Consider the following 14,522-nt stretch of genomic DNA (forward strand, 5'->3'; position numbering starts at 1 on the left):
TCGGTATAAGTAACGCACACTGAATGCCCGCGACTGATTGGTCAGACATAAACGCACACTTACGCAATGCCCGTGTATCCGACGTAACCACAAGTAAAGTCCACTCGCCTTCGTGAATTGCAAGAACTGTACAAGAAATAACACCTTTTATTATTTTTGGGAATCATGATAAGATCACATATAAAAACTGCGGACCGGCAGGATTTTCTCGTTCTAAGAGCTGCATCGTAATATGGGCCTTTGAAAGTAGTTTCGATAGCTGCCAAGTGTCACTACTAGATGGCATTAACAGTCGCTTCAGCACTGAGTGAACATACATATCACAAATCTCGTCACTGGCAGCAAGCGAACCGTGGCCTAGCGGTCCAGACGTGTCGTCGGGCGCAAACCCAGAAGGCGAAGGTTCGAATCCGGCCGGTCCGCAATTTTTGATATGTAAAATTATGTAGAAATTTCCTTGAAGTGTAGGTAAAAACACTATAAAAACTACCTATAAAAATATATAAGATCATTAATTTTTTATAGGTTTTTTAAAACCTCTAAAAAAATAAAGATCTTGTTTTATCACTTCGTCCGCCTGATTAAGGTACCTATATTACATAGGTTTCTAGTACTATTAGTCTAGTCTCTGAGCTGAGCCGTGGACGGACGGACAGACAAACGAACAAGGCGAAACTATAAGGGTTCATTGTTAACTATGGATCCCTAAAATTGCGGACGATTTAGATTAATGTCGCTGAATAAAGTAGGCCTACTTAAAAACTGATTTTAAAGAACATTTGTTCTTTTATCTTCAATGTTGTCGGTGGTTCTTGTACTAGTGTTTCTGTCGTGCGGTATATTGGCGTGGCGGCGGAGAAACAGGAATAAAGATGAGCCCCCACCTCTCCCGGGCGCTTTGCCACTGATTGGACACATTCATCTTTTACTTGGAAACAGTTCACGTAAGCATTTGAGTTTGACACCAAATCTGCTTTGTGGTCCTCTGCAATCTATTTATCTACTTACCTATCTATACTTTATTTTTTATAATTTTTTAGTGTTTTACCTACACTTCAAGGAAATTACTAAATAATTTTAAATACATATCAAAAATTTCGTAACCGGCAGGAATCGGGCGCGAACCCAGAAGATGCAGGTTCGATTCCTGCCGGTTACGCAATTTTTGATATGTATTTAAAATTATTTATCTATACTTCTTATAAAACTGTACCTATCTGGGCGATTTCTATTATATTCTAATATCTATACATTAAAATATATACATAGGTAGTAGGTACCTATTTTGAAAATTATTATCGATATAAAACGCTAAACAGTATTTTTCACCACCCCTGCGGCGAAGCCCAAAGGTGGGTTATAGCACAGCCTTGAAATATACAGTCCAATTACGAATGTACTTGTACAGAGCAACGGTGGGGTGGGTTGCGAAGGGCGGGCGGCGCGGCCCGCTGCACGCAGATTCGCCTAGTCTGCGTTTGATGGACGAGGGTTTACGTGAGCGTGGTTTTAAATGTCGTTTAGTAAGTTCTTTCATAAAATGGTGCATTACTGTTCTGTCTACGGATGCTATACGAATTCTCAACAGAACAAGGGTCTAAAATTTCACCGATTTCGCCGCGATTTTAATCCCAATTTTGTGACAACCCTTGCATATTTGCGTAGGAACACGTATATTACCTACGCGAGCGGCGGCATCGCTCGACTTCAAAGGCGTCGAACAACTGGTAGTATTTCGTTAAACTGTGGTGTTAGTGTGTTTGACTGCATGTATGTATGTACTGTATAGTTACGCGACAGGTTGAGATAGCATTCTTTTTTTATTTATTTTTATTTAATGTGTTCCTCCCTTTTTTCCTCCGTCATGGCGGTCGGAGACTGTTCTAGGTCGGTACTAAGATGGCTTTTTTTCCTGCTTTGTTGAAATAAATTGGTGCTACAACACACTAAGTGCAGTGCATCAGGGATACTACGTTACGGGCTTATACTTAGACTATGCTACAGGTTTTTTAAATAATAATAATATTCTTTTTTTCTTTTTTTTGTCTTTTTTTGCATCTTTTATAACTTTTTTTTAATTTGTCTTTTTTTGCCTCTTTTATAACAACTTTTTTTAGCGTAGGTACCTACCTACATCTTCGTCCGCGTGGACTTCACTCAATCCCCTTAGGGGTTGAATTTTTAAAAATCCTTGCCTACGTTATAATAGCTATCGCTGCATGCCAAAGTTCAGCCCGATCCGTCCAGTAGTTTGAGCTGTGCGTTGATAAATCAGTCAGTCAGTCAGTCGCCTTTTAATTTTATATATACCTTGTCCATTTTAAGAACGGCCTTATAGGTATTTAGATTGTTTAATTAATTTTCGTTCTTTTTAAAATATCACACTACTGGTAAATGTTTACCAGTTCGTTGATATTCTCTGTAAAATGAAGACATAACACTGATTTCTGATAGCGCTTTTACTTACAGAACTATGGGACCTAACGAAAAAGATGAGCTATGCTTGCTTGAACGCCGGTGGAGTTGCGTCTTTTTATATTGGACCCAGACCAATGTACCGTAAGTCTCTTATATTCATCTATAATATTACTGTATCTTGAAAATCCTACTTAAGGTAGCTCAGTTCGGTGCTTTCTCCATACAAACGTAGGAGGGAAAATACAACAATATTCGATATTGTACGCACAAAACTAAGAATTATATCGATTTATCTCGTCATTATCTAGGTTTATTGATATATAAAATATTGAAAAAAATATTGATTTAAAAGTTACGAGGCTCAAAAGATTCCTATTTTAACACTAAATTAATGACAACTTTGGGCGTAAATAAATAAGATTAGGGATATGAAAATTCTAAAACAATTTATCATTAGACGTTGTTTATTTATTCATTAGTTGAAATAACTTTACTTTGCAAACATAAATTCAGCAGTTTTTTCTCAAAAATACTTTTCCTAAACCCTTTTCGCGCGCTTGATTTCAGTGAAAATCATCGTGCCTCTCAACTTTCTCATACAATGTCAAGTGAAAAGCAAACATGTTACCCACGTGCGCTGCCAATTTCGGTCGAGCGTCCTGCGTCACCTTAAGAGTGTACATAGGGTTATTTTTGACCCCTTAAATTTTGTAAATCCCTGCATTTACTCAAAAACTTATTTGTACTACATTGTAGGAAATTTTCTGTTTTATTACAAAGTAAGACAACATTTTGCAATTTATTGATAGTTTGTTTCTTATTGCCTAAAATATCAAAAGACTATTATTCAATTTTCGATTTCGTGCAATCTTTGACATTCACTACATCAAAAGTTACCTATTGAATTTAAATTTTACACAAAAAGATAATATTTATTAAAGGAGAGGTCCTAAATAGAAGATAAAAGTTATAAAAGTGAAACTGTGGATGTTTGTTACCCAATCACGCAAAAATGACTGAACGAATTTGGATTTAATTTGGAATGGAGATAGATTATAACCTGTATTAACACATATGCTACTTTTTATCCCGGAAAATCAAAGAGTTCCCGCGGGATTTTGAAAAATGTAAATCCACGCGGACGAAGTCGCGGGCATCAGCTAGTATTACTTACAATAAAACTTAAAGCTAGCCTTGTCTAATTACTATACAAATCATGCCCGCGTGGAATGGTGCCAATAATACTGGCTGCATTTCCACGCTGGACAGCCAGGCTGATTCGTTGCGCTAAAAATTAGCCAGTCCTATCTGAATTTAAAAAAATCGTACTGGTAACTACGGTCGGTCATATCAGACAAAATCCATGCTTGCAGACAAAGTAAAATCAATTTTTTTTCTAGTTGTAACAGACCCAGAAGACTGTATGCTTATCACCAACACATGTTTACAAAAGGACGCCTTTTACGACTTCGGAAAACCCTGGTTAGGTGACGGATTAATAACTGCCGCCTGTGAGTAATTTTTTTTACTCGTAAAATTAGTACGATCAGGAAATCGGGATCAAGTTAAGTACTATAATGGCACAAAGATCATACGCAGCGAAGAACTTTTTATGTTATTTAGGTCCTAGATTTGAAATTTGTAGTAACGAAACTTAATCAATGTAAGAAGTTCAATCGTTCAATCATTATTTCACGATCGTCTGAAAACGAACACTGAATGATGGAAAAACTATATAGGTATCGCGACCTGTGATAGCCTAGTGGTTAGGACGTCCGCTTTCTAATCGGAGGTCGGGAGTTCGATCCCGGGCACGCACCTCTAACTTTTCGGAGTTATGTGCGTTTTTAAGTAATTAAATATCACTTGCTTTAACGGTGAAGGAAAACATCGTAAGGAAACCTGCATGCCTGAGAGTTCTCCATAATGCTCTCAAAGGTGTGTGAAGTGTACCAATCCGCACATGGCCAGCGTGGTAGACTATGGTCAAACCCTTCTCACTCTGTGAGGAGACCTGTGCCCTGCAGTGAGCCGGTGATGGGTCGATCATGATCATGATGATCGCGAGTGAAGCAAGCGCGACAAATTTTCTTTCATTCTTTATGCATTCTACTGATCTAATTTTATCTTCCCTTTTTCACTCTTAACTCTTTATGGGGGCCGGTCTCCAACTCCTTTGCTCTTACTAAACTCAATATTTGCAAGCCCCTTAGCCTCTGGCACCCGCCCTCCACGGATATTTCGTCAATGTGGCTATACATTGTGGCTAATAATTCTATTATAAGACCCGCAAATTGCTGAAGCGTGTGGCCGCCATTTTATTGACGTCAGCACTAGACTGAAGTTTCGAGTTGATGGTAGATATAATTTTATTTCGGCTGACGTCAAAATGACGTCATTTCGATGTTAATGAGACATGGTTCCAGCGCAATAGCAATTTGCGGGACTTATATACACAATCTCTAAACTAAAGTGGAAAAATGGTATTGGTTCATTATGCTCCCTTGCGGAAAGGACAGTTCTAGATTTAGACCTGTCAATTTAGCTTAGTTTAGAGATTGTGTACAAAAGCCTCAATAGCTCAATCGGTATAGGAGTGGACTGAAAACCGAAAGGTCGACGGTTCAAACCCCGCCCGTTGCACTATTGTCGTACCTACTCCTAGCACAAGCCTGACGCTTAGTTGGAGAGGAAAGGGGAATATTAGTCATTTAACATGGCTAATATTCTTTTTTTAAAAATGTTTACGATACATCAAGAGGGTGCATTAAAAAAACATTTTCTTCTAGTTCCAATATGGAAAGTACATCGGAAGCTACTGAATCCAGCATTCAATCAGTTCATTCTAGATGGATTTATAGATGTCTTCAACAGACAAGCCCGTCGTCTGGTCAAGGATCTAGTAGGGGAAGTCGACAAAGGACCGTTCGACCAGTTTGATTATCTTCTGCCTAGTTCTCTGGAAACTACATGCCGTATGTATTATCTCAATATATAAAAGGAAAAGGTGACTGACTGACTGATCTATCAACGCACAGCTCGAACTACTGGACGGATCGGGCTGTGGCATGATGCAGATAGCTATTATGACGTTAGGCGTCCGCTAATAAAGGATTTTTGAAAATTCAACCCCTAAGGGGGTGAAATAGGGGTTTGAAATTTGTGTCGCGAGCATAAGCTAGTTAAGTTTTATGTACATACTATGCTTTATTGAGATTATTATTTTTCAAATTTTAAGAGCAATTCTGTTCTTTATTGTTCTTGAATACATTTGGCGTCAGGTAAAAAGAGAAGACGACACTCAAGGGCATTTGTCTTTTGTTTATTCTTAACTAGCTGATGTCCGCGACTTCATCTGCGTGGAATTAGGTTTAAAAAAAATCCCGTGGGTACCTACTCTTTGATTTTCCGGGACAAAAAGTATGTCACTCTCTAGGTCTTTATCTATACCTACCACAGGTTTGCAACTAGCGTGGCCCCCTCAGTCCCTCTCGCTCAAGCAGATTTTCTTACTTGTGAAATGTCATTCCTTCTGCACTTCACGTTGTTTGTCAAATACTCACGTACAAATACATTTTGACAAACAAAAAAAAGTGGCCACGGTGACAAGGACAAAAAATAATCATTTTGTCACGTTCTAACAAGAGCTTAAATGTATTTAGCTATCTCGCTCTAACAGTAAGTGTCACAATAGGGCTACTTCTAACAGTCCTTGTTCTGAGATACCTACCCATACAAAAAATCACATCGATCCGTTGCACCGTTGCGACGTGATTGAAGGACAAACCAACACACAAACACACTTTCGCATTTATAATAAGGGTACAGGGTACTGATATAACTCAAAGTGGCCACTACTATTGTTTCAGTAACTGTGATGGCAGTGGACTTCAGTGACAAGAGCTTGCTCAACAGCAAATACGTACATGCTACACAGAACATGTACAAATTCGTAACAGAGAGGTTCCAGAAGCCCTGGCTGCACAGTGACGTCACGTTCAACTGGTCCTCCTTGAAGAGGAAGCAGGACGAAAGTCTGAAGATCATGCGGAATATGTCAGACACTGTAAGTTAACATGATAGTATAGGATCCCGCTATAGAACGACCTTCACCGAGCTGGTTAATGGATGAAACGTATTTTATATTCAATTTAATCTAAATATATAAAAGGAAAAGGTGACTGACTGACTGACTGACTGACTGACTGACTGACTGACTGACTGACTGATCTATCAACGCACAGCTCAAACTACTGGACGGATCGGGCTGAAATTTTGCATGCAGATAGCTATTATGACATAGGCATCCGCTAAGAAAGGATTTTTGAAAATTCAACCCCTAAGGGGGTAAAATAGGGGTATGAAATTTGTGTAGTCCACGCGGACGAAGTCGCGAGCATAAGCTAGTATGTCAATAATATTGCATACGGGTTGCCTAAAAAATTTCAGTCCAGGATGATTAATAATAATAAAAAAATTTTTTTTTTAAATCATTTCACAAATTCCATACCAATCGAAAGTATGAAGCCCAAAGAATATGCAAACGTTAGGTTGATGATATAATGTTTATTTTCACTTAACTTTTATTCATTAACGTGGTGCAAGTTACTAGTATAGATTTACCTGTTTGTACTTGCCTACGCGGGGAAAAAAATCACGTTTGCATATTCTATGGGCTTCATACTTTTGATTGGTATGGAATTTGTCAGTTAAACAAACCGGTGAAATGATTGAAAAAAATAATTATTTTTTTAAATTATTAATTAATCATATACAGGACTGAAATTTTTTAGGCAACCCATATGCAATATATTTGTTGACACATTAAATTGAATATAAAATACGTTTCATCCATTAACCAGCTCGGTGAAGGTCGTTCTATAGCGGGATCTTAGACCATGAATAACGAAAGACAAAACAACAACTAATTAAAAAATTTGTAGGTAATCATTAAGGTTAGCGGATGTGGATTTGTTATACATGATGTAACCTGAACGCTAGCAAAAACTTAGCGTTATTGTTATAAATACATAGGATTTTTTTACATATTTTCGCGTTTTTTTGTGGTATGTGGTATCATATCAGTAATCATCAGAACAATCACCTGTTTTTGCCAGCGTTCAGAAGAGTTCGTTTTTGGCAGAAACAGGTGATAAAAATTAAAAATAAAATTTATACAGGAACAGCCTGTATAAATTTTCTGGATGGTGTCAGCATTAGATTGTATTGTGAGAGTAGAATCACGTTTTTGAGACGACCTCGCTGGCGCAGTGGTGTAGGCGCTGTGGTCTTAGTAGTGGGAGGTCCCCGGTTCGATTCCCGGCAGGATTTGGAATTTTATAATTTCTAAATTTCTGGTCTGGTCTGGTGGGAGCCTTCGGCCGTGGCTAGTTACCACCCTACTGGCAAAGCAGTGCCGCCAAGCGATTTAGCGTTCCGGTATGATGCCGTGTAGAAACCAAAGTGTTTAATAAAAACTGCCATACTCCTTCCAGGTTAGCCCGATTCCGTCTTAGATTGCATCATCACTTACCACCAGGTGAGATTGCAGTCAAGGGCTAACTAAGGTTGCTTGGAGCTGCGTGTGCATTTAATTATATCAATATTTTCACAGGTTCTTAAAAAGAGAAAAGCAGAATACTTAAATAATAAAAAGCAGGCAAAGCCCGAAGACACGGCAGAAGGTAAAACTGACGAACGTAAAGACATACAAGTATTATTATCTACTTATAAAAAATCCTCATAAGCATGACTGGCCACGCTGGCTGGCTTTGTTAATTACATTAATCCATACTTATATTATAAATGCGAAAGTGTGTCTGTCCGTCTGTCTGTCTGTCTGTCTGCTAGCTTTTTACGGCTCAACCGTTCAACCGATTTTGACGAAATTTGGTACAGAGGTAGTTTGCGACCCGGGGAAGGACATTAGGCTACTTTTTATCCCGCAAAATCAAAGAGTTCCTATGGAATTTTCAAAAACCTAAATCCACGCGGACGAAGTCGCGGGCATCATCTAGTACCTAATAAGTTAAATCCTTTATTCTTCATCATCATCATGATCAACCCATTACCGGCTCACTACAGAGCACGGGTCTCCTCTCAGAGTGAGAGGGGTTTTTGGCCATAGTCTACCAAGCTGGCCATGTACGGATTGGTAGACTTCACACACCTTTAAGAACATTATGTAGAACTCTCAGGCATGCAGGTCTCCTCACGATGTTTTCCTTCACCGTTAAAGCAAGTGATATTTAATTTGAAAAGTAAGAGGTGCGTACCCGGAATCGAACCCCCGACCTCCGATTAGAAGGCGGACGTCCTAACCACTAGGCTATCACAGCTTCTTCTCCTTAATTACAGGTCCAAAATTTACACCCTTTATAGATATTCTCCTTGAACTAGCGATAGAGAAAGGTGCATTTAGTGACCGGCAGATCAAAGAACACGTCGATACCCTATTGCTCAGTGGTTATGACACCACAGCAAGTGCACTGATGTACACCATGCTGTTGGTTGGATCCTACCCTGAGGTTCAGGAGAAAATTGGTGACGAGTAAGTGATATTTTCTGTATATTGTATTCTTCATTACATTGCATGTTATAACCCCTTTAAATTTCGGCAGGGGTTTCCTTGAGATGTAGCTGTCACATAGGTAGCACATGTGATAAGCTCCCAGTTTTTTCAGCATTGGATATATCAAATATCACACTAATATTATAAAGGCAAATTTGTATTTGTGTGTGTGTGTGTGTGTGTGTGTGTGTGTATGTTTGTTACTTCTTCACGCAAAACACTAATATTATAAAGGCGAAAGTTTGTATGTGTGTGTGTAGGTTTGTTACTCCTGCACGCAAAAATTACTGGACGGATTAGGCTAAAATTTGGCATGGAGATAGATTATACCCTGGATTAACGCATAGGCTACTTTTTATCCCGGAAAATAAAAGAGTTCCCGCGGGATTTTGAAAAACGTAAATCCACGCGGACGAAGTCGCGGGCATCAGCTAGTCAAGTATTTATGACTTTATAACCAAGTCACATATAATTATTATCAGCTTGATGCATTGGATTCGGTAGACCGTCGCGCTAGAAGATTGGTGATACCTATTGCTCTATATCCACCTATATTCAATTCGGAGTGGATGTATTCCAGGTTGCACAACATTTTCGGCGACAAAGACAGGGACGTCACAAAGCAAGATCTGTCAGAGCTGGTGTACCTGGAGGCTGTGTTGAAGGAAACCATACGCATGTATCCCCTCGCGCCCATCATAGCAAGAAAACTCGATCAAGACATAAAACTACGTAATTTGGTTTATTTTTAGTGTTTTTATTCGATGACTAGCTGCCCTGGCGAACTTCGTTCCGCCTAACAGTCGATTCAAATTTTTAAAATTTTTCTCTCGGGAAGAACCATACTCGTAGGTACTTCAAGGAATATTTTAAAAAAAGAATTAACGAAATCGGTTCAGCTGTTCTCGAGATTTGCGATGACAAACACATTTAGTGATTCATTTTTAGGGTTCCGTAGTAAACAAGGAACCCTTATAGTTTCGTCATGTCCGTCCGCCTGTCCGTCCGTCCGTCCTCGGTTAATCTCAGAGACTATTAGTGCTAGAAATTTGGCATGGGTATAAATATTTATCACGCCGACAAAGTGGTGAAATAAAATTGTGATAAATATTTTTTTTAGGGTAGGTCCCCTACATGTAAAGTGGGGATGAATTTTTTTTTCTCGTCCACGCCATAGTGTGGGGTATCGTTGAATAGGTAGGTCTTTTAAAAATACTGTGGGTGTGTGAACATCATTTTTCGATTTCTAGATCCGTTTGTAAAATATGATGTTTTAAAGTGCTAAATTTTATTAGAGTCAAGTGTCTTCCCCCTCTATCAGCCAAATGGTAGTATATTAGGAACGTGAAAAAATTCACAGCAGTAGTATATATAATTAATATTAAAGAAAAACTATCATGGCTAAGTAGTGTTCACAGGTTAAGGAGTTACATCTGTTTTTCGAGGTTAATTATTGTACGTAGATATTATGAGTTGCATATTAATGTATATTATAGTTTTATTGTATCTATTGTATTTGTGATGTAATTGTGACTACGGAACCCTACACTGCGCGTGGCCCACCACGCACTTGGCCGGTTTTATATTATAGATAATAAAATTATTTATTTATTGTTAAGAAAGAATTTTGGAAAATGCGGTAGGTACCTATACCTTGCTATACATAATAGATACTTTTTGGGGTCCTGTATCCAAAGGGTGCCAACGGGACGGGACCCTATTACTGAGTCTACTCTGTCCATCCGTCCGTCAATCTATCTGTCAGCGGGCTGTATCTCGTGAACCGTAATAGGTAGAGTTGAAATTTTCACAGAATGTGTATTTCTATTGCCGCTATAACAACAATTAATAATAAAAAAATTAAAATTACCGCCATGAAAATTAAAAAAAAAGAGTGTGATTTGTTATACGGTGGTAGGGAACCCTTCGTGTGCAAGTTCGACTTGATCGATTTTTATTTTAAGTATTTAAATTTTTTGATTGAATATTTTTTGCAGGGAATTATACTCTTTCGAATGGTCGAACGTGTTTGTTGTCTGCCTATGGACTCCACCGACACCCCATATGGGGTCCAAATGTTGAGCAGTTCAAGCCGGAACGCTGGCTGAACTCTGAAACCTTGCCTCAATGTCCCACTGCGTTTTCTGGATTTGGTATGGGAAGGAGGATCTGTATAGGTAACGTAAATATTAATCTTGGCATGGAAATCACTACCCATATTATAAATGAGAAAGTGTGTTTGTTTGTTGGTTTGTTGGTTTATTGATTTGTTGGTTTGTCCTTCAAACACGTCGCAACGCAGCAACGGATCGACGTGATTTTTTTCATGGGTATAGTTTAAGACCTGGAGAGTGACATAGGCTACTTTTTATCCCGGAAAATCAAAGAGTTCTTACGGGATTTTTAAAAACCTAAATCCACGCGTACGAAGTCGCGGGCATCAGCTAGTATAACATAATATATACTATAATATAATATATAGTACAAGTACCTACTTGACATACAGTGGCGTGCAGGTCATAGAGGCATAAATGCACTGCTTACCCCAGTTGTAATAGCTTAATGCAAATTTTACATTATGACCTGCCAGTAAACAGGTTCCCCTAACTAATGCCTACCCTGGCTTCAAACCCTGTGCACGCCCGACATAGCTCAGCGGGTGGCGAAGCTGAAGTGACAATGTACAGGGCACATAGTTTTTATTTATTTATTCGGATACAAGTTAGCCCTTGACTGCAATGTCACCTGGTGGTAAGTGACGATGCAATCTAAGATCGAAGCGGGCTAACCTGGAAGGGGTATGGCAGTTTTTAATAAACCCATGCCCCTTTGGTAACTACACGGCATCGTACCGGAGCGCTAAATCGTTTGGCGGCACGACTTTGCCGTTAGGGTGGTAACTAGCCACGGCCGAAGCCTCCCACCAGACAAAGACAAAGTTCGAAAAACCAATAGACGTTGGGGTCCCAATCAGTGGCGTGCACAGTGTTTGAAGCCAGGGTAAGCATTAGTTAGGTAGGAACCTATTTACTGGCAGGTCATATTGAAAAATATGCGTTGAGCTATTACAATTGGGGTAAGCAGTGCATTTATGCCTCTGTAACATGCACGCCACTGGTCCCAAGGTGCGGAAATGGCAACCTCGCATCGGAAAGCGCATCGTTGGAAGACCCTCCCTAGGTGGACGGATGACATCAGGCGAGTCGCAAAGAGCCGCTGGATTCAGGCGGCACAAGACCGTGCCGTGTGGAAGTCCCTACAAGAGACCTAAGTATGTCCAGCAGTGGACGAATTAGGTAGTTACATACTCAAATGTGTACAGTACGCGGTCGAAAGTAATGTACATTGGCCTTAAGAATGACATTTCGGCTTTGTAGAGCGTTGTCTTTGTCGCTCATACCTATATGACATTTTGTCAGTCTCAAGGACAGAGACAGTGCTCTACAAACCTGCTAACTCCTTCTAAAGGTCGATGTACATTACGTTCGGCCGCGCACCGTAGCGCTGTTTGTAACACCTTACTACTTACTTAGCTAATACAATAAGTTTTACCCCCTAGTGCCTAAAGGGACTCCTTTTAATAATATATTTTACTTATAATATTATATTTTTTTAAGGTTTTAGTTTTAGTTTTAGTTTCATTGTTTTAGTCAATTTTTACTATCAGTTGTCAAATTTGACATTTTAATTGAATTGAAGTTTCCCTTTTTTAATAAGTTTAACTAAGTATTTATATTTTCAGGAAAATCATACGCTTTAATGTCAATGAAGACCACCCTGGCACACGTGTTCCGACGCTACAGGGTGTCCGGAAATCACTTGTTGATGAAGACAAACTTGGATGTCATGCTGAAACCAGTATCAGGATACTATATAAAAATTGAAATGAGAAAAAAAACATAATTACAAAAATTGCATGCCATTATTCAAATTTTAAAATATAAGTACTAGGGTCATTCAATAAGTGAAGAGACAAATGGCTATAGCTCAAAAACTGTTGAAATTGTTCTGAATGACATTGTGAACAGTTCCAACACTTAAGTACTTGCACTTCCTCAGCTATCATTTCAACAGTAATTATTCTTCAGTTATCACGAATAAGTCCGTCAATCCTGGATTCCAACGAGGAACCAGAAACTTCCGCTGGACGTCCACATCGGGGTTCATCACCTACACTTGTTCGGCCACTTTTAAACCGTACTCACTTATAAAAATTCGCACGGTTCATACAACTTTTACAGTACTGTATCAACATTCTAGAAACAAAATCACTTAGTTTTACACCTTTTGTGACTAAAAATCTAATGACTGAGCGCTGCTCTTCTAAGGTGCAATCTTTTAGTGGACTTGCTATGGTGAATTAAAAAATTTGAGGTTATGTTGACATAAAATGATGAAACAGCTGATAGAGCATATATATCCCAAGGTTGCCAACTGACACCTCTGAAAAGATTGTACACATTCATTGAATAGTTTTAAAATTATATTATAGAATTTGTCTCTTTACTTATTTAATGACCTCGTATGTAAATGCAGTTAATTAAATTATAGTATAATAATTATATTAAAATGTTTTTTTTCCTTAATGTTGAGTGCCAATAAGCTACCTACTCAGTTATAATATTACGATCTAGCCTAATATATGACTAATAAGTAATTTTATTTTAACCTAAACTTATAAATTATCTTATATCCTACTAAGAAATTGTCCACTGACGCATCTTAGTCTTTCTTGATTAGAGATACACTTTGTTCACGTGTTCTTTCAGCACATTACGCTATGCACACTATCACTTATCACTATACACTAACTCAAAAGGTTTGGTCCTTTTTAGTCTTCTCACTGTCTCCGTTACGTCAAGCAGCGGGATTGCTTCAACGTTAACGTGGTGGTGAAGCCTATAGTCGTGGGCTTTGGCAAATTTGGTGATAACTTTATGGATGTATTCAATTTATTAAAATGTAAGTAAACAAATTATGTCCAAACAAAATAAATTCAATTTATATTCAAGAATATCTACCTACTTAGTTTTTATACCTATATGAGTCGCGTCCAAGGTAACACACAATATGCATGAACGTAATACTTAATTTAAAAGTTTTCAAAAACTGCGGTTTTCCCTGCATCTTTTTATGCTTGCACTATTTAAGTCCGCCATTTTGATTTTTTAAGAGGTTACGTACCTACCTATCAAGGACGATGAGCCGTTGAGTAGTTACCTATCAGCGGACAAAGGAACGGAAATACATAACCCTCCTTTGGGCTTTGTTGCAGTTTTTTTTTAAATAGAGATAGCGAGAGAACGAGCAGGCGGGTTACCTGATGTTAAGTGATTACCGCCGCCCATGAACATTTGCAGCACCAGAAGAACCGCCGATGCGTTGCCGGCCTTTTAGGAATCTGTTGGTCCGCCCCTTGAATAACCCCATGTTGTAATCTAGTGGGAACACCGTCGCAGTTGGGTAAAAATTACTGGTGTAGATTGTAATAAGGTTCACTTTATTACAATCAATCGCTTTTATTTTTAGTTAG

The 14,522-nt window shown here is 38.7% G+C and overlaps 1 protein-coding gene across 1 annotated transcript; it reads left to right on the forward strand.

Moving 5' to 3' along the window:
- The first annotated feature begins 636 nt into the window (after positions 1–636).
- LOC117993428 (cytochrome P450 4V2-like) lies at positions 637–14,009 on the forward strand. Its single transcript, XM_034981225.2, has 10 exons — positions 637–944; positions 2,470–2,559; positions 3,819–3,929; positions 5,208–5,393; positions 6,288–6,484; positions 8,033–8,102; positions 8,776–8,968; positions 9,570–9,721; positions 10,987–11,166; positions 12,732–14,009. The coding sequence occupies exons 1-10, from the start codon at positions 797–799 to the stop codon at positions 12,890–12,892; spliced, it is 1,488 nt and encodes a 495-aa protein (XP_034837116.2). The 5' UTR covers positions 637–796; the 3' UTR covers positions 12,893–14,009.
- Positions 14,010–14,522: the final 513 nt, after the last annotated feature.

The sequence above is a fragment of the Maniola hyperantus genome, chromosome 24 (genome assembly GCF_902806685.2).
Source record: "Maniola hyperantus chromosome 24, iAphHyp1.2, whole genome shotgun sequence".
NCBI classification, from domain to species: domain Eukaryota; kingdom Metazoa; phylum Arthropoda; class Insecta; order Lepidoptera; family Nymphalidae; genus Maniola; species Maniola hyperantus.

Bases quoted from the DNA above. Each gene is read 5' to 3' on its own strand.
- LOC117993428 (XM_034981225.2), top strand. From the start codon at position 797: ATGTTGTCGGTGGTTCTTGTACTAGTGTTTCTGTCGTGCGGTATATTG. The intron at 945-2,469 runs GTAAGCATTTGA...TTTTACTTACAG, and splicing joins TTTACTTGGAAACAGTTCAC to AACTATGGGACCTAACGAAA. The intron at 2,560-3,818 runs GTAAGTCTCTTA...TTTTTTTTCTAG, and splicing joins TGGACCCAGACCAATGTACC to TTGTAACAGACCCAGAAGAC.